Source organism: Phymastichus coffea, unplaced genomic scaffold, assembly GCF_024137745.1.
Source record: "Phymastichus coffea isolate CEN01 unplaced genomic scaffold, Cenicafe_Pcof_1.1 PCOF00054, whole genome shotgun sequence".
Taxonomy (NCBI): domain Eukaryota; kingdom Metazoa; phylum Arthropoda; class Insecta; order Hymenoptera; family Eulophidae; genus Phymastichus; species Phymastichus coffea.
Genome location: NW_026706865.1, coordinates 36,143 through 58,767, shown reverse-complemented (window position 1 = coordinate 58,767; position 22,625 = coordinate 36,143). Strand labels below are relative to the sequence as shown.

At 42.1% G+C, this 22,625-nt stretch overlaps 1 protein-coding gene across 1 annotated transcript; it reads left to right on the top strand.

Moving 5' to 3' along the window:
* Nucleotides 1–1,186: 1,186 nt before the first annotated feature.
* LOC131665795 (SPEG neighbor protein-like) lies at nt 1,187–16,127 on the top strand. Its single transcript, XM_058937921.1, has 6 exons — nt 1,187–1,808; nt 5,456–5,622; nt 9,197–9,407; nt 10,832–10,959; nt 11,853–12,021; nt 12,142–16,127. The coding sequence occupies exons 1-6, from the start codon at nt 1,769–1,771 to the stop codon at nt 12,237–12,239; spliced, it is 813 nt and encodes a 270-aa protein (XP_058793904.1). The 5' UTR covers nt 1,187–1,768; the 3' UTR covers nt 12,240–16,127.
* Nucleotides 16,128–22,625: the final 6,498 nt, after the last annotated feature.

The following is a 22,625-nucleotide window of genomic DNA, read 5'->3' as shown; positions in this document are numbered from 1 at the left end:
TGATAGGAAGAGTAAGCAGCAGGAAGAAATTGGATTGCGTTCCATTACAAAATCAAAAACAACCTGAACCATGATTGCAAGCCATTACTTTTCTAAATAGATAGTCAAATGTCAATTTGTGAATTTTTCGTAGGTATTATTAGTTGACATTGAAATGCAAAAAAAGAATTCGATTCTTCGGGTTGAGGTGTGGTAGTTATAAGTCCATGTCATTTATAAGCCAAGGTAAAAGGCCGCAGTCAGAAATCGTTCATCGTAGTCGTTTAATTTGTCCATTCAACACTCATCAAGTTTTGCGAAATTGCGAAATAAAGTAATACACGATACACTGTCACGGATGACGCCTAGCGGTCACCCGAATCCGTTTTTCCAACTTGGCTCGCGTTCGCCGTACTTTCGTACGGTCCTCGTAGACATTTCGTCAACGAAATTCGGCCGACGCGTGCATCTGTATCCGCACTTGCATCGGCCAGGCTCAGGACTGGTTGAATTGGGCATCGCGTGCATCGGCTTTCGACGAGCGAAACCTCCTGGCCGCGCTCCATTGAAATACCATGAACGAGCGGACGTTGAATCGCGCGACTCGAGCAATCTTATCCATGCCAGTCTAGGATTGATATACACAGCAGTTATACTATTCACTCGCTTCAATTTTTCGCGATCAGTCGTTTCACTGATTTTCATCGACTGCTCATTAAAGTACACCGAATAGACTGAGTGTGTTAATTTTGACTAATCGAATGTCGAGATGGACGCCGTGCTTGCGACTTACCAATCAGAACCCCTAACGCCCTCCAATACTCCATTGCCGAATCGAAGCAACGAACAGAGCTACTACGATCGCTCGATCAGAATCATTCTTTCAGGCAGAAGAAGTTTGCTCGAAGCAAGACGTAGCAAGATCGCGAAAGTCGAATCAACAGCTTTTACAAGATTGACGTCAGTCTGCGCTCGTCGATATGTATCGTCACGCCGTATACATCATGGGATAATCCCGCGGAATGCTCTTATCCGGCTTGTTCTTATGCCTTTCGTTTTCAAAGTGACCCGCGTGCAATAAGAGACGGATCATTCGTTCGCGCGTTACCAGGAAAGGCCCAATGAAGTAACTGTTCGCACTGCTTTCATTGTTTTAGAACACAATCTGGAAGCTAATTAATCGCCGATAAGCCCGACATCTGCTCGGAATTCGTTGCGAAGACCGCCTACGGCATCTCGTACAGTAGCTACGAGGCCGTTTCTTTTCCATCGGCGTCGCAATGGAGCCAGCAAAGCTGCGGCAGTCTCATCGCCATTCGCCGCCGTGCGGGTCGAGCGGCGAGCCCAACTTTTAGCTCGGTGGCCAGCCGGAGGCGCGTGGCTCAGCCCCACTGTCAGTCGACCGGCGGAGACGGCGGAGTGCTGCTGCTGCTGCTGCTGCTGGCGCCGCGCACGCGCCGAACGGCGCACAGCAGCCGAGCTGTACCTACGCGGCGGCCGCTCGGCCAGCTCGCGCGGCCGCCCGCGCAGCCTGCGCCTGGCCGCGCGCCACAACCGCTCCTCTTCGATCGCCATCCCTCGGTTCTCGTCGCCTCAGTCGAGCTCGAGAGCCAGCGCCGCTTGCAACTCGCAGAGTCGCCGACGAACATGTAGTGATCGAGCGCCCGATCAGTTGCCGCCTATTGCCGCGTCAGTGCCGTTGGTGGCGGTGGCATGAGCGTGCGCGCGCCGCGATGAGTGCGAGGCGACGAGCGAGCGCCAGCAGCCGCAGGCGGGCCGCCACGTCGACATGAGGGCCGTCCTACTGGTTTTGAGCCTGCTCCTGGCCGGTGAGTGCCGCCTGGTGCCGCGCGGGCGCTGACCCGAGTGCGTTACTCGCGCGGCTTGTTGCTGTTTGCCTTGCGGGGCTCGCCACTCGACAGCCTCGCTGTCCGCCGAGCGCTGCCACAGTGGCGCCACTCCGGGCGCTCCTCTTGGCCACCCGTCGAAACACTTGGCATCGTCTCTTTTGCGGCCGCGGGCAGCGAGTGGCCTCGGGTGCAGCGCGACGCCCGCTTTTACCCTCAGTTTTCCTTGGTTTGCTTTCGGCCCCCATGGGCGCCCCTACCGGCTCTTGGATGGGAACCGCTGTTTTAATAAAAATTACTTCGGCCCTCGAGACGTGCTGCTCGAATACGAGATAATGCGCGCGCTCTCGCGTTCGCACGTACGGCTACTTTAATAAAGCACCGGCAGCGAGTCAAATCACTTTCGATAAAAAGAAGCAGCCCCTCTTGCTCGCCTGCATGTGCGAAGCATATCAAGAGGAAAACGGAGAGACAGGAAAGTGAATAGTTCGCGATCTATTTCACGACACGCACAAAACTCTCAGTTTTCTTGCAAGTCTTTACACCTGCAAGTTGGAACCTTTTTTTGCTTTCCAGGAGTCTCTTTTACTTCGATTATAACTTCTACCAATAAATGCTCCGCTTCTTTTTTTCATTGAAGAAACTCCTTTTCTAAAGAGTTCTCACTGCGAGGCTGGCTTCTTCATTGTGTATGAATTTCCAATTGTTCTCGTGGCACCCTGTGCGTGACGAGTTATTTACTCACTTGTTTCACGAGGTTCAATGTGACCGGTTAATTGCTGCTTATCATAGCGGTTCTTGTGTCAATTGAAGTTTGCGCTGACAGCAGCAGGGATCTGCTACTTGATTATCCATTTAAATGCGGTAGAGGATGACGAAAAAGTTAATAGCCTGTCTGGCCCTCACTCTGACCGATGGCATCTTTGCTTGGGACCAGCAAACTTTGGGGCTACTAGTGGCACACACAGCAGTGCAAACTTGCTGTGCAAACACTTGCGAAGGGAAGAGAGAAAATTTAACAAGCTTCACAGCAGCAGTGAGCAACCGACAAAGTGTTCGAATAACTCTATATATCTATAGTCTGCCGCGATGGACAACTGATGGGTACAGAAATAGACAATTCCGTTTGAGGAAAGTGTGCAAGTAGAACTTGACACATAAAGAATTAACCAACAGGAGTTGTCATGGAGGATGATTCTTGGTTGCAAGATCAAGATCGATCATTCCAAACGTCCAAAGAGACGAGCGATAGATGGATCATTACATACCTGTCAGCTTTATATAAATGGAGTACAGCGTATAAACCATAACTAGTCATTAATCAATCCCGCAGGATAAAATATCTGAATTTTTTTTTCTTCGCTAAATTTTCTTTTTATCGATAAAATCTCGACTAGCTTAACTTGTTTGATGTATTTATCCATGAATTCGCATTCAATAATCGACGCAAAGCAAAAGTTGGACACATATTTAATGTAAGCTGCTTCGAGACATTCGACGGCGAGATAGAGTAGGCGCGTCAAAAGTCGGTCGATTGTAGTCTTGAGACCAGAAGACGAACGCTATACTGATAATAACCTCTCCTTCAATGGAATAATTTCGTCTTTGATAACTGTCGCTGAATGCGTCGCTGAGAAAAAGCCAGTTTCTCGCATGAATATTGACTTAGCCCATTGTGCACGACTCCCCCCTCTCTCCCGTCTCTCTGTTTAGCTCTCGCTCTCTCTCTCTCTCTCTCTCTCTCTCTCTCGAAAAATGGCTTTCAGTTGAGCTGATGTTTATGACGCTCTAGGAAGTTATGGCGTTGAAATCTCAGCTTCCACAGCGAGGACCTCCTGATAATTATCGGGCCATTAATGCTGTGCTTTACTGCAAGCAATTTGTGTGTGGCCTAGATTTTCAAAGCAAGTATTACTTCGCTATTTACTCATTAAAATTACCTTATAAAAATGAAGCCAAGTTCTCCTCTGCACAGACGCCGTCACTTGTATGCATCACCTCGCACACGTCAGTTTGGGCTGTCAGCTGATAATGAAATTCCAACTCAACTTGTACTTTCTTTTAACATTTTCCTATTCCCTATAGTACATTAAACTAGTTGCCAAAACATTAGTCCACGTAACCGCTTTTCACAGATTTATAATCAAAGTTGACCAATTTAACATGAGACTTGATGTATGAAAACATCGTTAATAAATAGATGTTTTTCTTAAAATTCGTGCTATTCTTTCGATAAACCTAAATTGAATGTACTTATTTCACGTAAAATACTTTTTCCTTTAATCAGATGGCTTCTCAAAATCTCGAAATTGATTGGGTTGATTGGCTGTAAGTTGTGATAACGTCGATCAACTCTTCTATTGACAAATTCAGCGCTGATTCGAGCTAAGCTACCATCAAGACTGTAGCCTTATACCCTACGGCATGTCACAGCTTTATCTAAACATATTATATTCCATCGTGCTCTATCAACGTCGCGTTTTCGATGCTGACCTACTGTAGTTAATGTCATAATAGAAACAATGGTATTGGATAAATTATAAGGTCCTCGCTGACACCTGAAGCCGGGGCTCCGTTTCCAACTGGATGACACGCACGAGATCGCTTACCGACTTAGACTTTTTCTAAACAAATGCAACAATGCAATCTGTCACTCGAAGCTATTACAGGTGCCCACTCAATAGTCCACATATAGCCCAAGTCCTAGATCGACAAGAGTACAGTCTGCGAAAACGCAGAAATCGTTTTCTCCTGCTGCGATGTTGCAGCTGCGCTCGTGCGCGGCCATGTCGATCTGCGATAGGTATGGACAGTCATGTCTCGTACTCACGTACTCGCGATAATATCTTTTCCACGAACGGTGCAATAAATTAGCAAAGGTTAGCATATTTATTTTGTTTTGCGAAAACTTTAAAGGTGTACCGCTTTACTGTGCACTTATATTATGCAACTAATTAAAGATTATACTACGTTTGTATTTTGATGGATCGCTACGCTGAAATCGCAAAACAACTACAGTTTGGAAAAGAGAAAATGAAATTCGTTGTTTCTACGCCGCCGCCGTTGTCATTATCATAATCATCTTGAGCAGCAGCAGCAGCAGCAGCAGCAATACCACCTCCACCAATAGCAAGGCCATGTAGGAGACTCCATCAATGCCGAATACGCAATAAGTCCCTATTAAACTTGAAGGGTTTCCGTTAACCAACGTTTGCCTCCTTCTTTCATTATCATCAGTACTCAACCGTGACTGGGCTTATCTTGCGCTTGATTAATGTGTTACTGTTGGAGGCTAGTTCGTGAACCGCAATTCGAGCGGATGTTCCAGAACATCTGATCAAGCACTGACATTTCCCGTAACAGCGGAACTGCTAATGCTTATTCGTAGGTCTGAATATAAAGATTTATATTTCGCTCATTAATCTTTGTTGTAAAATCTTTGTCAGTCGTCGGGACAGTGATATTTTATTGACGAACGAATGCAAGCGTTGTCCCATCGGGGCCAGCTAACGTAGTAATTGAACCAAATCGCACCGTAAAAGCTGCAGGGTTTGCCAAGAAAAGCGAGCCACTAGACAAATGATAAAAAAACATTAAAATGATTGCGCGTACACACGCGTGTGTTACAGGTTCGAGCAGGTGTCGTAGCGACGACGAGGAGCAACATCTGGAACACGACATCGAGCCCTTGGATAGGGGACCGGTTTTCGACATCTTAGCCTCGCATAACGTCACAGCTCTCGTCGGCACCACCGCCAGTCTCAGCTGCCGCGTTCTCAATTTAGCAGACCGCACGGTCAGTATTATATCGCATACCTACTGCAGCTAATTTTTCACTGTATTATTTATCCCAGCTTATCTGTCTTGTTTGGTAATCGAACGATACCTGGACCGGCTCTCTAAGGTGGCCATAAAAGGAAGCCCAACGGCACACGACGGCCTCGAAATCAGCAAAGAACATGTATCTGAGCTTTCAATGCATGAAAACCATCAGTCTGAAATTCTAAGACAAATATACTTATGATTTCTAGAACCGACCACTTCTTAAAAAATTGTTTAGTTTTTGTGCTCAAAAATAGCCATCCTGATGCTGTTTTATCCATTTTTACTCACCAAATTCGAATTTCAATGCTTATGGCAATAACGACTAATCAATTATTAAGGCATTCATTCTTTGAAAAATCATACATAGTTTATTTTTATCATCATTGCAATGAAATCTGAATAATAGACACTTATTTTTTATTTCATAATAAAAATTTTGGTTCTTTCATTCAGATTTCAAAAAAATTGAGTAGGACTCAAGGTATTATAATTTCCGTTAACAGCTTTGGTCATTTGACCCGCTCATTTCGGCTTACCTTTTTATAGCTTATATTAAATCACCATATCTCGAGTTCTACTACATTTTTTTCAGATACAATGCAGCTCATATTTTTGATAGAAAAAAAGAAATACGCGTTGCCAAGATAATAAATGAACTGTTCATGATTTTTTAAGTAATAAATTCATTAGTAATTCAATAGTTATTAACTTCTCGATAAGCTACTGTCGATATATATATATATATATATATATATATATTCATCATATGTGAAACTTGATAAAACGACTCTTGGATGGCTATTTTCTAGCAGCAGCGGTCAACCTCAGCAATGAATTCTAGTGCTTGGTGAGTTGTGAATTAAAATATAGAAAAATTGAATGTTTGTAAGAAGTTGTCGATCCAAAAAATATCCCAAATATAATTTCCCTTCGATTTCAGATAATTTTCATGCATTAAATGCCCAAGAATATTAATTTGGTTTCGATGAATTTGTAGCTTTTGCTGATTTTCATGCCGTCAAGCCAGCAGGACGGTATAATAGTATCGTTGAATTGCCAATTTTATTGACCGGATTGAGCCTGAGGTGAATCAATGATCTATCGTCACTTTCCGGCACTGTGTTCTATGCGTCTTTAATACGTGTACATTGGATGCGCGCTATAGAATAAGCCATCAAGCTGCCTCGAATATCAATCGGTCCCGTGATCTTCATCCTCCGTAGAAATGGAGCAATAAATTGTTAGGAGGTTGCGGCAGCTCCGACGTGGATATTTGTGCAGCCTCGAGCTCGAGTACGCAGGAGCGTAAGCGGAAAATAGTCGGACAAACAGCGCGGAGCTTGCACCTCTCAAAACATCAGCTTGCAGCATGACGTCCTGATTCGGCGTGGTCGAGCAATACCGCGATACACTATGCACGCAATGAAAACATTGCGCGAGGCCGAAAGCCCCACTTCTGCCGATCAATACTCAGCGATATTCTCGCCGAGTCGCAGCAATACTTTTCAAACAAACATCTGTTCTAGATTGCTTTTCATCGCTTCGACACTCTTGGGCACGTCTGCAAATAGCCGCTGCCAATGGTCGCCACTCGTAACCTAGAGCTCTCGCGCGTTACCATACTCAATCGCGCGTCTGGAGGCTGCGCTTACTCACACACCTCACGCCTCGCGTCCTACGCCTTTGAGCCACCTTATCCTGACTAACTATTAGACCGCGCCTACCGCCTCGACCTCGATCATTGACACCCGGCGTTTCACTGCCAGCTGACCTCAACGGATTATTTGAGCTCCAAACAAATAATTATTGATACATGGCCAAGTTCTTACCAACGGGGTGTAGACGAGTCTGAAGGAGGGGGGGGGGGGCATATTCCGATAATCTCGCGGTATTGCTAATTCTCAGTCAGTTGTCCGCCGAGCTGGCTAGATTGTCGCCAATTCATGAGCCTTTAACGTGCAGGTGACACAACCGTGTTCCAAGGCACATTCACTGCTGGGCTTGACTGTTCGCGCTCTATCTTGATCAGCGCACCTTATTCCAGTGACAATGTCGTGGCCCACGTGCACGCGAGATGGCAATTAATTTCCTAGTGGACAAACGAATTTTAGCTTCATCTGCAATATCGACGATGCTCCGAATCTTATTTATAACGCAGCTATACTTGGAACAATGCCATTCCGGGCTTGTACCTGGACTCTTTGTAAAGCTTTGACCAACCAGTCGCATGCTCTTTTGTAGTTAAGTCCTTGTCAAATTTGGCCAAATTTCAAAGATACTAACAACTCGTTGATATTACATTTTTCCAGCTTCAGCTATTGTCCTGAGTGATTGCTTTCTGCCAAGAGCGAACAACATTGTAATTACTATCTTCCAACTTTAAAAAGGAGCCAGCTCCTTTTAAAACCAGTTTAATAAAGTGCTCAACCATACTCTTTAGCTATAACTTTAGCTATAATACTCACTGAAACGTTCGAGTGATAATATTCGGAGCAGATCACTCGAGCCGATAACACGACTCGTTGCATGGCTCATTGATTGATCGAAAAAATCGTAGACAGAGATAGCCGTGTCAGAATCTAATTCGAAGGCAGATTCATTTACTCGATAATAAGTTTCTTCAGACTTTACAATGCGCACAAAAGACCCTAGAAAAACTCTTGCTTCTCCGTGCATACAATCAAAGAATTTTTTGCGTACCAAATAGTTCAATTTCATGATGGTTTAATCCTCATTACGTCCCTACGAAAGAACAGCAAAAATACACGAACGTAGACGAAACAATGGAGACTGACTGAATAGTTAGGTTCACCGCGTCGTAAGGACCTGCTCGGCCCCAACCAATCCTGACAGTTCATACACGACTGACATTATCTGTCATGAAATAAAAAGCGACCCGAACCATTCCAAAGCGAGTCCTCGACTTCAATATACTCATCAAGATGCATACTATGCATACTGCCGCCATACAGCTAATCGTTTAAGTTTCATTCTTTAAGCCACTCATTATTCCATTCCACTCACTCGCGAGCTGTATTATATACACTTGCATTTTTTAATGGCCAAGAGATTCCAGATCGAAGTAGTAAATATTGACGTTCCCCAAATAAAATGAATCGCATCTAAAACTAATAAGGTTAAAGTTATATTATGAAGATAAGTAGGTAGCGCTTTTAAATAGATGTAGAATATGATTAACCCTTCAAAAAAGTTCAAATTAATATTCGACGATCAAAAGAATCTAAGATGCGAAAGGATTTGTTAAGATTTATTATTACTTTACTAAAAGTAGTTCGAATCATCGCCAAATTATCACATCTTTATGCCAATAAATGATCATTAGAAAATTTTGTTTAAATTAAAATGTTTATTTTAAAGAAAATGGTGATGTAGAGTCGTTTAACAACTTAATAAAAATTAGTCAGTACATAGCAATATCAATATTTATTCTTTCTCTTCTATAACGAATTTCCGCGGGCTATGGAAATAATTGTTGGTATAATGATGCAGGCCTTATTTCAAGGTTGATGATGATTTGTTTATAGGTATCGTGGGTACGCCACAAAGACATCCACTTACTGACCGTTGGCACGGCTACGTATACAGCAGACGCTCGTTTCGTTGCGGTGCACTATCCTCAAACACAAACATGGACTTTGCAGGTGAAATCGGCACAGAGGCGCGATTCTGGAACGTACGAGTGTCAAGTCTCGACGACACCGCCCATTGGACACTCAATGCATCTCTCGGTGGTTGGTTAGTTGAACCAAGTTTCCTACCTTTTTCGTTTCTCCGCAAATCTCTTCAAGAGGTTATTTTTATGCTACTTGGATCTTGAAGATCGTTGATTATATTGCCGAAGTCCGATTCTCGACACGAAGCTTTTATTGCATTTATATGATTTTTCTTTTTTTAACGGATATTTCTTTATTACGGCACTCGTGGATTTTGTACGCTTGATCTCCAACGAAAACAAACAAATAAAATTGCACGTTGAAACAGCAAGCAGACAGCAGCAGAATCATCTTGCGCCGTTTTTAGCTATCTCCATTCGAATGTTTCGCTTGCTTTTTCTCGTGGCTTCAATTCGCGTATCAGCTGGCTCGGCACGCTGGTAGCGTCGAAGACCTGATCGGAAAACTTTTCTCCATATTTGTCGGATCGTTGACCGCAACCTCTTTATTGAACCATAGTTGACCGTTGATCTCGCTCGTGTTCGCGAGCAAAGTAAGTCTGATAGTCATATTCAAATAAAATCTAAATAGCCTAGAAACAAACTCGGAGAAACTTGATATTGCTACTGGGCGAACTTAGATAAACGCTTTGCACGAAAGATTTATCGTAAAGTGAAGCTATTCTATTGTATACGTGGCAGAGTTTTGGGCATTGATAAAAATAAACTACCTATTCGGAACATCTCGGGGAAATTAATTTACAAGTATGCTCAAGAACAGTGGCGATTCAAGCCGAGTTGAATGCTGTTTAGGAAAGTTTACGAACAAGTTTTTCATAAAACACTGCTCTATAATAACCAAATTTTGCCTGGTAGCGGAGTAAGTCTAAATAATGTCCTTTTGTGCGACAAGAGCCGAGGTGCACCGATCCATTTAATCAGACCGTACATCAGCCTTCTAATGTGAACATTAATTTTAAACCGCTCGTGCCACTTGGAAATTTATTTGCCCGTAAACACTACCTGCGAGTCTGACGAATGAAAACCAAAGTTTTGCCAGTTTCCACGAATGTGATTGTAACTGTATGCGCAATGCACTTGCCGCACCTACTACCTCGGAAAATCTGTAGCCCAATCAAAGTTCGCTACTGAAAACTGGCCGGCACTCGTAGCTCCATACGTCATTTCTTTCAAGTGGTGGCTACTAATGACTCACTGTAGCCTTTGTTGAAATAATCAGACTTAGCTGCCATAGCCCCTTTGAGTCTGAATAAAACGTATCGCATCGCTGAAGCGCCAGTATGGATCACTCATAAATTAGAAAAACGAAAATGGCTTGAGCACAGAGTGAATACTATGAAATAAGTTGTATTGGAATAAATGGAGAAAGGTGCAATAAAACGACAATCTGGATTTTCAATTTGCTTAATCAGATTGTTTTTCAATTCGAACAAGAGTGATCGATTTGTGTCTACGTAGCACATTTGCCTTTTGTTTCTGCTCGCAGAGCCAGTCACCGAAATCTTAGGGGATGCTGATATGTACATAAACAGAGGCAGCACTATGAATCTGACTTGTGTTGTGTTGCATAGTCCAGAACCACCTCCTGCCATCATCTGGACCCATGATCAGCAGGTAAGGCCAGTTTCGGATATAGACATGTTTAACATGCCCTTAGGCTGTTAAGCTTTTGGGTGCACACGCATTTTTATACAGTCTACAAAGTCATCTAGTGTATCCGCTAAATATCAGCCCATTTGATTGAACAATAATGTCCGGGTACGGGAGACAGGAAAGAAGTTTGAATGGAAATGGAGTTTTCATAGAAAGCTTTAGCGCGACCTTACGTTTGTCTTCTATTCAAAGAGCAGCAGCGTATAGGATACACTCTTAGCGCGGTTGTCTGGATTGCAGTACATGCGGATTTTCCAGGGAACGTAAGGAGAGAGCGAGAGCGCACGACCAGAGAAGATGCGTGGTAGGAAGCTGGCGGGATTGGAAACGTTGATTGTTCGTATAACTGGTATCGAGAGCGTCGCAAAGTATAAAGTAATACCGAGGCGCAGCGTTCGGTGCCTGCCGTAAATCAATCGATCGATACTGGGTTGCAACTGGCCCCGGAGCTACCGATAATATAACCCGGGCCAATGAGTTTTTCCCAAGCAGTCCCGAGCTCGTTCGCCGTCGCTCCTACGACTCCTTCGCTCCTTCGTGACATTGGTTTAATGTCTCGGATGTTTTTATCGTGTTCGTTCATCCGCGTTTCTCGCTCTCTCTCTCTCTCTCTCTATCTCTCTCTCTCTCTCTCTCTCTCTCTCTCTCTCTCTCTCTGCTAGCAGTTAGTTCGACGTCTTACGCGCAACCAGGGACAAACGATCAAATCCTATCTACGTGACTGTGCAGTCCGTTCGAATTGGTAGGTAGGTGCGCGTCGGCTACGCGGCTTTCCATAACTAGGGAGGGGGTTTGATACGATAATGCGTTTGTCGGGCAGCAGCGATTTCCTCATTTGCCTGTGTTTCCGACAGGAAATCAACTACGACAGTCCTCGGGGTGGGGTTTCGGTGATAACGGAAAAAGGCGAGCAAACGACATCGTACCTGCTGATCCAGCGGGCCCAGCCAGCCGACAGTGGCAAATACACCTGCCATCCAAGCAACGCTAACACCAAAACTGTCACGGTCCATGTGCTCAACGGTGGGTGTCGCTCGTGTCGCTAGTCGCGGACTTGCCTCCGCAAGCAATGGGGCAAGGCGCGCAATCTAACGCAAATCCAACTGCCAAGCATTCAAGTAGCAACGCATTGGCTTGTTACAGGTGAGCATCCAGCGGCGATGCAGCACGGCGGCCAACTGCGCCTCAGCAATCCGCCGTTTGTCGTGATACTGGCGACATTTCTCGCTTTCCGACACTGAGCGCGGCTGCGAATTCCGATCGAACACCGTGCGTGGCTGCACTCGTCATTTAAGCTCGCCGCGATCGCCGGCAGTGTAACGTGTCTGTATATATACCTATACTTACGCTGACTTTACAACAGCTATATTTCTGAGAGCCTCTATGGGCAGGCTATACGTAATCACACGGCAAACTTGTGCGACGGCGCGCAGCTAGAAGCCGTTTTTCTCACCGTTTCGATCATCCTCTTTCGCTTGTCGTCATTCAATCTAGACTAGCTTCTTGGTTCCTGCGACTTCATTCGTTGGATTACACGGTCAGAGTACCCATGTCTATATCCGCCGGTCAGTTTCGAACAATCTCCGAGCAAGGAAAGTGCAGTTGAATTTGTTTGTCTCTTTTTTCATCGCACGCGCAAGATCCTCCTCGCTAGTAACGCTGGCATCGATTGCTTCTACTACGGGAGAGACGTCCTTCGTCTGTCTTTCTGTACCCTCCCTCCTCTCTTTTCCTCAACAGCAGCATCTAATGGATCCTTCGATCCATGAAACTAACGACCCGCTTGTCAGTGCCGCTCCCTTGGCTCGCTTCCTTCCGTCACGCGCGTCTATACAGAACTTGGCCATCGTTAAAACTTGTCAAAGAGCTTTCTCCCCTCTTGTCCTAATCTTCGTCTTGATACTCGGGAAATTCAAGTAGTCGTGCGTTTGTCAATCTTGAGTGAGTTCAGTCGGCGTTATATTGCTGTCAGTTCATTGCCGTAGAGTCGCTTTCGCTTTCTAGCTCGAAGCTAACCGCCAAGCCGGTCATTTTTGCCAAACTGCTTTAGTACGTTTGCCCCAGTTATACGAGTATATGTATAGGCATCGGTCTAGCGAGAAGATATAGGCACGGCGACTGACCGGTCTTCTCTTTCCTATTGGCCTTAGCCACAGGATTTCCCCGATCCAACTTCCGGTCTCGCTTTAGCTTATTTATACACATTTTGTTCTTTTCTGTGTAAGGGATGCTCGCGCGGCGGCAGCAGCCATCCCGTAAACCAAACGCTCTCGTGTACTTTTCTTAGCCTGCGGGCCTAACTACCGGCAATAGCTGTTTCCTTCACCATCCACTTTTATTATCTCGCCAACGAAATGTAAGTTAACGGCGATCGCTCTCAGATAATAGATACCACTGAATGAAGCACCAGCACTGTGCAACTTCAGTTGAAACAGTTGTTAGCCGTTCCGATTACATTTCCAAACAATTTCACAACCAAAAAAAATTTGCCCGTTGATCGCCCACTCGACGCGAAGAATTATATATGTAGTACACGAATATTATCATCACATCTTATTCGAGGAAACTCATGCACGTATATTGTTCATTTTGTTCCATAGTGAATTTCATGTATGGACTAAAAATCCATCGTGTGGAATAAAAATTGCCTTTTAATATATCTTTCTTGTTCGTTAGCCACATATTTGTGCTTATTATATTTTCGGATGTTAACAGCCTCCTCCTGGGGTTCATCTATTTTTGATTTTTAAAAGAATATAACCACTGAACTGATGAAAACTGCCTGTTCACATGTTCATTTCGAATGTTCGGATAGGGATTTCGCCAAATGTAAATGTCCGGGCAGGACGCTCGTCATTTTTTGCTTTTAGCATTTTATAAAGTTTAGACCGCCCAATTAGAACTTTTGCCCACAAAAGTTGTCACATAAAAAAAGATTTGCCTGATTTCCTATGTTTTTTTCAACACTTTCATGCAAATAAAAAAAAGACAGTATAAATCCGAATTCGTCAGATTCTAATTCTACAGGTTGGAATTTTGACCTTCGCTATTGCTTTAAGAACGCTCAAGTCTGTCGGCTTTGTTGTTTTATTAGTTTTGAGTTTTTATGTACTCTATAAAGTGGGCCAGTGTATAAAAACAAAATTTTGATACCTACTCCGCAGATATAAAAATTTTCAAGAAAATATACCAAGACCTATCTGTCGTCGTATTACATCCCGTGGAATTCGAGTTTTAATTCAATATGGGATTAACCCTATAATTTTTTTTCTTTTTTTATCGATTTCTAAATAATCACGATAAATTACGTTTCTTTTTTTGACGAACATTCGTTCTTCGATGAACGGAAAAACGGGTTCGCGAGCATCCCTGGTCATAGGTCCAATTTGTTTTTCGTTCAAGACCGAATAGAACGATAAAGCAAATGGATAAGCGCTTTGTTGTGATTTTTCTTCCAAAATCATGCCGGATTAAGGGATTTTTCCACGGAACTGCTCACATACGCAAAGGGAGGAGTTGCGCGCGCACTCTCGAAGCAGACGAAAATCTAGCTCCCGCCCGCCTTGCCACTACAGCCGTCTGACCACAGACAAATGCGCCCATTTCTTCGTATCCTACGTACATCGTTATTTTGCGATTGTTATTGGCAGAACAATTCAAGTGTAAATACAACGCCGTCACGAATACACGTAAGCGCGTCCGATGGACGATTTTTGTATGATCGTCATACGTGCAGGCCATATCACGATCTATCTCCCCTTCGCCTGCTTTTTTCTCCCTACTCTCAGATTCGAGATATATATCAAGCTTAAGCAAGTGCATCCACGCAGTTTTCATAATGAAAAACCACAACTTCCCTTAAGCAGCGTTCTCTCTTGCGCAGATCTCGTTTGAATACCCGTGCGCCGTGCGACTCGATCGCCCCGATTTCATACATCGTTTATTCCCTTTAGGCTGCATTCACGGTGGAAGCTTTGTTCCTCTCGTCTTGTCTTAATCTATTTGTAGCTACTAGCGTTGCCATTGTCTATTCACGTTTGGTTAGAATCGTTGAAACTTGACTTAGCTTGGTGGATCTGCAGTCCACTTGTAAATCTTTTCTTCCTCATCGAAACGTTCTCTCGCAATTTTATACCTGATTATTATTTGGTCGTTTTCTTTGCACCCACGCTTAATGTCATTGTTTACTGTCGGTGCAGAGAATCCTTATGGACCCAAACCGAATATTAAATCAACAGAAATAACGTGTTTTACAACAAACATTTATTTCAACAGACTCATCCATGCACTCACAAGTGAACCATTTGTAAATATAGACATGTACGATAAGCAGTGTTGAGCTCGAATGGGAAAATAAGCAGCAGATATGAACAAGCAAGAACCACAATAGGACATAATTGCCGCGTAATTTTGACATTTACCGAAAATGTTAGCAACGTATGGGATATGGGACCCGTACTGAAACACTCTCGATATTGTGCTATGAAGTAAATGAAGAAACTAAAATAATGAAAGAAGGTACAACGAATACTTGGTGCCAACAGAGCGGCCCAGTACATCGGAGACGAGAGAAAGGCGGTGTTTCATTCAGGTGCGCGCGTTCCCAGAGAATATTGTCGAGTGTTACTGTGTGCGTGCGAGCGTGCGTGCGTGCGTGTGAAAATGCCTGATCAACATTGAGGAGCGTTGACAAATTTTTATCATAATTGTATCGATAATTTAGCTCTCGCACAAATGTGTATTTAATAATAGATAACCGAATAAATGATATGCGGTTCCGATGTACGACTAATCATTTACAACTAATACTGAAAATGACCAACCAATTTGCACAGCTCTCCTACATACGTATACCTGCCGGCGCATCACAAAGCAAATATACCGCACGGATTGCCACTGTAGTACTCTATAACATTTGTTTCTTTCCAGGGAACGAACGACATTTCATAGCATGCTTTACGACATACGCACACACACACATGTACACATCCACATGGGCGTATGCGCGGACAACGATAAATGCTCACCGATGTATACTTTTATTGTTAATTTATTCTTATCATTGTTGCAACTACAATGTGAACAAATGCAATTAATAAAGGACAAGTAAACAAGAGGCTACTTAAGTGCGCATCGCAATTTGGTGCCATTACGCTGACATTGCGTTGACCGACGATCGTTGCCTTTTCTTCCTATTTAATGCTCAACTCTCGCTCGCTGCAATTTTGCATTTCGTTAATGCAGCTGGCAGCGCTTCCATTCTTCTCGACTGGATTATCATTATTCAACGGCATCAGCACTTTGCTTCGCATTCTCGGAGACTCAATGAACACGCTATACGTGAGCACTGCGATCCTCTATAAATCTGATAAATCAAATTATGTTATTGCGAAGTGATAAATAGTGGCTGCGGTATATTTGGAGACGAGGGCTACAGCGAGCAGAGAAAAGAGTTGTTAATGGCTCGACTGCGCTTGCTCGAAAGCCCATGCGCTATTCCACCGCGATAAATGGACAACATAGCTCCGCGGTTTGAGTGGAACAAGCGCTGATGGCTCCTCTCTCTCTCTCTCTCTCTCTCTCTCTCTCTCTCTCTCTCTCTCTCTCTCTCTCTCTCTCGTCTCTCTCTCTCTCTCTCTCTCTCTCTCTCTCTCTCTATATATATATATATATATATATATATATATATATATATATCTCTCTCTTTCTCTCTCTCTCTCTCTCTTTTCTTTCCTAAGAGCTATCGTCAATAATTACGTGCTCGACAATCGCTAGACAATCAAGGATTCGCACTCGCATCGTTAATCCTAACGTTTCTCTTATGATTACTTCGCTTCTGTTTCATTTTTCTTAATCATTCCCACCGCGATATAGTTCTACTCAATGTTCTATTGGTTGGACGAGTTGTGCACGTAGTAAGCCTCTCGAAGACTAAGCCGATTGCAGCCTGCGTGAAGCCCTTATGTCGACTGCGCGGGAGCCATAAGTCAAGTGGAATACTTGGAAAGACAGGCGGAATTATGTTGAGCGCGATCAGCATCGACAACAGTTTTACTTTGTTTTCTTCTCTTCCAAGGAACAAGAGTCTATAGTGGCGTAAGGCTAGTGAGCTAGAGGGTGTAATCTTCTCGACTGGTTGCGATAAGTCGCGATATCTCGATGTGAGACGCGTTATTACGGAAAAAGAACTGGAAGGCAAATATTTTGTGGACCGGCCATAACGAGAATTAGATTCGCTGCAAGATATCGGCTGGAAAATAAGGGAGAACAAGAGACAAAGGCGCTTTTCTGCGCTAATCAAGACGGACGACAGGGCGCTTCTTTCTCATTTCGCTGCTGTAGAGGCTTCTGTAAGTATAGCTCCGAAAAAGTTGCCGGCGTCCTGAAAGTTCTTTAACTCGATTTAAAACTGGTTAAAGTTGAGCTTCCAGTCTGCTCTCTCGCAGTCTCGCCATCTTCCTTTGCGCTAAATTGTGGCGTATGCCTTTCGTGCGGCTACGGACAAGCCCCGATTGTCGCCCAGCTAAAGAACAAGAAAAAAAACTAGCAAGAATCGGATGCGGGCGTCTGTTAGCTCTCGAGTTTATACATTCATTGGAAATCTTACATTTATGCCTGCTTATCGTTGCGACTGCAAGTCACTTATCTACCTAATGCTATAGCAATCATTCTGACTCGGATATGGCTCTTCGTCTCTTGAATCGCGCCATACTGAATCACTAAGCAATTGTTTTAGGTAACGTGCCCTCCTATTTTGCATGAATTTTATAGACAAGCAAGCTACGGCACGCGACTGTACAAGGTGCAGCTTTCGAAAGTTAAGCTAGCTCACTCGAGGCTTCTTGCACGATCATTCTCTATTAAAGAGCTTATAGCTAGCTTACAGCAGGCACCTAGCAAATTAAACGAGCACCCACGTTTTCACTTTCCAGAAATGTCCTTTATTTTGCTCTGTTTATGATGATCTAATGACGATCGACAATCTCAAGTTTGGCCAATTGGATAACTAGTTACAATATAGTATGGGCAAATCATTTGCGCATAGCTGGCACGAGTAACTGGCTAAGTGAACAAGCAGATAGATCATAGCCTATGGTATACAGCTATAGTCAATGCCAACTGCAGTTCACAATTACCATCGGCCAAAAGAAAAAATGCTTTCACCTATGTACACTAGACCACTTTCAATTACAATTTTGCTTATGCAGCTGCTCATTAGAAAACGAACACAGCCAAGCTTTCCGCGAAGCGCAATATTATTGTTTATAACGCGGGCGCATTAGGAGCTCGTCGTAGCTAGCCGCAGCTGCGTGAGACAGTTTGGTAACGAAGCTCGTGACCAAAAGTAATTATGCTCTATCGAGTGCATGACTTACCACAGCTCTGAAATCGAGTAACGAGCCTGGTGTTTTTTGCCCGAATAAAATTGATATTCCACACGTCATTCCCGATTATCCGCAATTCTAGCGGGCTTGCTCTAACAGAATATCCGGTAGTGCAGTGTTGATGCACGGCTCAGACGCTGATCGAGACGTTCTGAAAAACTTCTTGGACACGCACAGTAAAATAGCGAATCGCATACACGCTTATCATCATAGCGCTAGTTTACTGCATGTATGTATATGAGATTATCGTTGATGGTGAAAAAATGCACATCGTCAGTCCGTACCTTGGCACAGATAGAACACACACATACACACACACTCACACACACGCGCGCGCAGATATGAAGCATAAACGTTAAGACGATTTTTCGCTCCACTACAATCAGGGTGCCGCAAAGATTCAATTAAAGTAGTCGAATCGACATTTTGCCCCCCCCCCCTCCCTCCTCCCCCTCTCCAACTAATTACATCGACGGAATACGCCAGTTATGTTAGTTTCTTGATTACATTTTTTAGATAAGACCAGACTCACATATTTCTATTTTTACATCGATCATTTTTACATCGACATACATTTTTATTTCCGAATTTGTCAATTTTTGCGGAGTTTCATTTCATGCAGTATTACGTTTCATTAAATAAGATTTTACAACCAACGTCCAGTTGTTTTTAAAAGTAAAAAAAGAGATAATTCTTGAAAGCCTTGTGAAAACAAAAAAAAAGCATACGTGCATTCGAGGGCCATTAGAACATGTAACAAAACAAATATATATTAATTAAAACAAAAATCCTCAACCTTTACAAAAAAATAAAAATATGAAATACCCGTCTCGGGACGTGCAGCAGACCTGAAACGCAAATTAATGGTAGGTTAACAGTGTAGTTCATCGATAATATATGGTATAAATGAATCAAATGTTAACACTGCAGGTAGGGATTTATGATTGAAAAAAGCTTATCATCTGTCTCTCTCTCTCTCTCTCTCTCTCTCTCTTTCTCTTTCTCTCTTACAGGCAGTCACTGCAAGAAGTGAGTACGGTGGAAGGGGGACTCTCACTTACTCTCAACTCGAGTGAAAAGTGGAAAGTAGACCGCTCTCTACGCTCGCTTAGCTCTCGTACGCTGAAAATTTCGTAACGCCAATATAGACGTTTCATGTCAACAAGCCAGACAGTCAAAATTCTCACGAACATCAATTTAATCATTCTCTTATATGTTACGCAAACAACAAATCGTTATTTTTTTTTATTGAGCAGCTGTGCTTGAGTAATCTTAAAAGGAATTACGCGCATGTATATACACGCACGCGGATACACCCATGCATACACTCAGGTAGCGTACGGAGTAAGTATATGCGAAGATCCCGCTATACTGAACCATTATACTGAAGAATTTGATGAGGAATTTTTCATTTTTAACGTTTCACACAATTAATTTTAGTAATATGCATCCACATAGTTATTTATAATCATTTCTAATATAATTGCATAGTTTAAGCAAAAAAATGCATTGGAAATAGTCTTTTCGACACTCCGTGCGGAAAGTGCGTCTTTCCCGCACACTCGGCAAAAAACGTGCGTTGAAAATCGCACTTTCCGCACGTCGTATCAAAAAATACGGTACGGCACATGTTCGGGAAAGAGTTTCTCGTCTCGTGTACCTTTCCACCCTCGCTTCGCTCGGGCGTAGAGTGAAAAACATAACGTAAAAAGAGCTTTGTTTTTGTATTTCCTGTACGACCATTCTTCATTGAAATACAACCTTTTGAAATTCACCTGAAAATTTGCAAATTTCCTTTGTTCCCTTAATTTTTGGGAGCATTATATACAACTACTATAATTTTCCGATGAAGTTTTATCCTTTTTTGTTTATTCGGTAAATTTTATATTACATTTTGATTTGAATGGAAATGATGATAAGCGAGCATTGAATCTATCTACTGTAATTGAATATTATTAGTACTGAAGATTGAAAATAACATACTATTTTTACATCTTTTTCAACAGCTTCAGTAAAATCTGATTGTAAAAATGGAGCGACACTGCTACACATTATATCAATATGTTATAAAGCACAAATTCTTAATACATTAATTATTTTGAAAGAGATAGGTCCAACAAGTATTAGCATATCATAAATATCAATTTAAAAAATTATTCCGAGCTCTGTTAAGAATTTCTAATAAACAAAAGTTCACAAAGTTTTAGTCACGAAGTTTATGCCATACTTATAAAATAATTGTATTTAAAAAAAACTTGTAAACTTTTAAAGCGTATTAAAAATAAACAATTAAGGAAATATTTGCCGACAAATAATTATATATCACTATAGATACAAAAAGTTTTAACGACAAATATATAGTCCTGAATTTGAAATAATATTATTGCATAAAAATTCTTTTAACACAATAAGTATTAACGACGAAAGGAAAGACATACTTGCCTAATTTTATTTTATCAGAGGAGATAAGAGAAACATATCATTTGATGACAAAAAGTTATAATTGAAATTTAATTTCTAAATGTAAGCAAATTTTTCAAACGTCACAGGTAAACAGAAAAATCAATTAATAAAAACATTCGAAATGATATATATATTTGATATGGAGATATCCTACAAAAGGCTTGAAATCGTAGACTAATGTGTTAAAAAATTAAAAAAAATAAATTATCAAAACAGCCCACGGTTCTATTTATTTGAAAAATCTGTTATATTATTAGATATAAAATAATTGCTAAATCGGCAGATATTAACATGATTGAATTCTTATTTACCAATTAATATCAACGTGTGATAAGCGTTTCAAAACATCCAATTGTTTTATGTTTGTAGTGTATTTAAGAATTTTTTTATTTCATCTATAATATTTTTAATTTTTATTTCAAGCATGAAACTGAATATTATTAAATACAAACAAGACATGCACGCGTGAGGCGTACTTGACGACACTAGCATCTATAAAATATCAAATGAATTATTTCTATACATAGAATAACACATAACTTATTGAAGCATCATTCGTTTTCCCGTCAATAGTACCTGCAGTGCTTTATTGTCGACGAGATAAATAACGCTTTGAATTGGATGAGGCTACTAAGATGTTCAATACGCCGGGTATCCACATCAAACCAATATTTCCGATCGATTTACCGAGGGGATAATGCTTAAATAATAATTCAACACTAGATATATCTGTGTTCAACTGTGTTTAGATGAAATAAGTAGAAGTATAATTATTGTGCTTCTGTAAGATCGCGATCCCGCTGTACGCTATCGTTTGCGAAGATATACTTATAAAAGTATATACTGCACAAACAGACTTATTAACGGAAATGCTTTCTTGTAACTAAAAACATCCGAACGAGCTGACGTTATTTGGATTTCTATTCAATTATCAAAGTAATCAGAAGTCAGTGTAAAGCATAAGGCGTAACCACTTTTAAGAAGAAACCACAAGCGAACGAGATTAAATGCTCGAGTGTTTGGAAACAATCACTCGAGTATAGCTCGAGGCAAAAGAAAGACCTTGCAAAGCTCAGAGGCTGCTAGCATTCGGTATACCGAAAAACTCGACAGAACCGTTATAATAAGTTACAGGCGGCAAAGTAATAAAGCAGCGAAGCTGCGCCGTTCTAGAGAGCAACGAGAGAGAACGTGAACTAGTATTACGCAGAGATAGCCGAAAATCCGCGAAGATTACGAGGTAAGCTTAGATATCATGCAGTAGAATTAATTTGTAGGCGTTCGCTGTTGAGCGATAAAAAACATCACATCTCCTCCGTCGCTATTGTTTCAATTAAATATTAATGTATTTGCGCAGAACCACAACTATTAACCATTTTTCATAATTATTCTATTTTTGTGTTTTGTGCTCTTTCAATTTTTATTATTAATTCAGATATAGTGCGCATCGAGAAAGAGTTATTATAGAAAATATATTATATGAAAATTCAAATTATAAAACTTGGTATTCTTACGCAATAAATTCTGGTATTGATAAAATTTGTGAGTTATTGGAATATAATTACCAGAGGGAAAGAAAATTTCGGTCAGTCTAAAATTTTTAAATCAATAGCCTTGGGAAAAGGCAGTAAAGAGAACACGGGAAAGTTGCGTGTGAAATTAGTTCGTTACCCGGCTACAGTCGGGCGTCTGCCATTGTAAAAATCCTACGGCCTCCCCCTCTCGACAAAGTTTACCTCGAAAAAAAAGTCGCGTCTAGTACTATTGCTGTTGTTGCTG

Excerpts from the sequence above, each read along its gene's own strand:
- LOC131665795 (XM_058937921.1), top strand. The coding sequence starts at position 1,769 with ATGAGGGCCGTCCTACTGGTTTTGAGCCTGCTCCTGGCCG. Across the intron at positions 1,809-5,455 it reads TTTGAGCCTGCTCCTGGCCG|GTTCGAGCAGGTGTCGTAGC; the intron begins GTGAGTGCCGCC and ends CGTGTGTTACAG. Across the intron at positions 5,623-9,196 it reads TCAATTTAGCAGACCGCACG|GTATCGTGGGTACGCCACAA; the intron begins GTCAGTATTATA and ends ATTTGTTTATAG.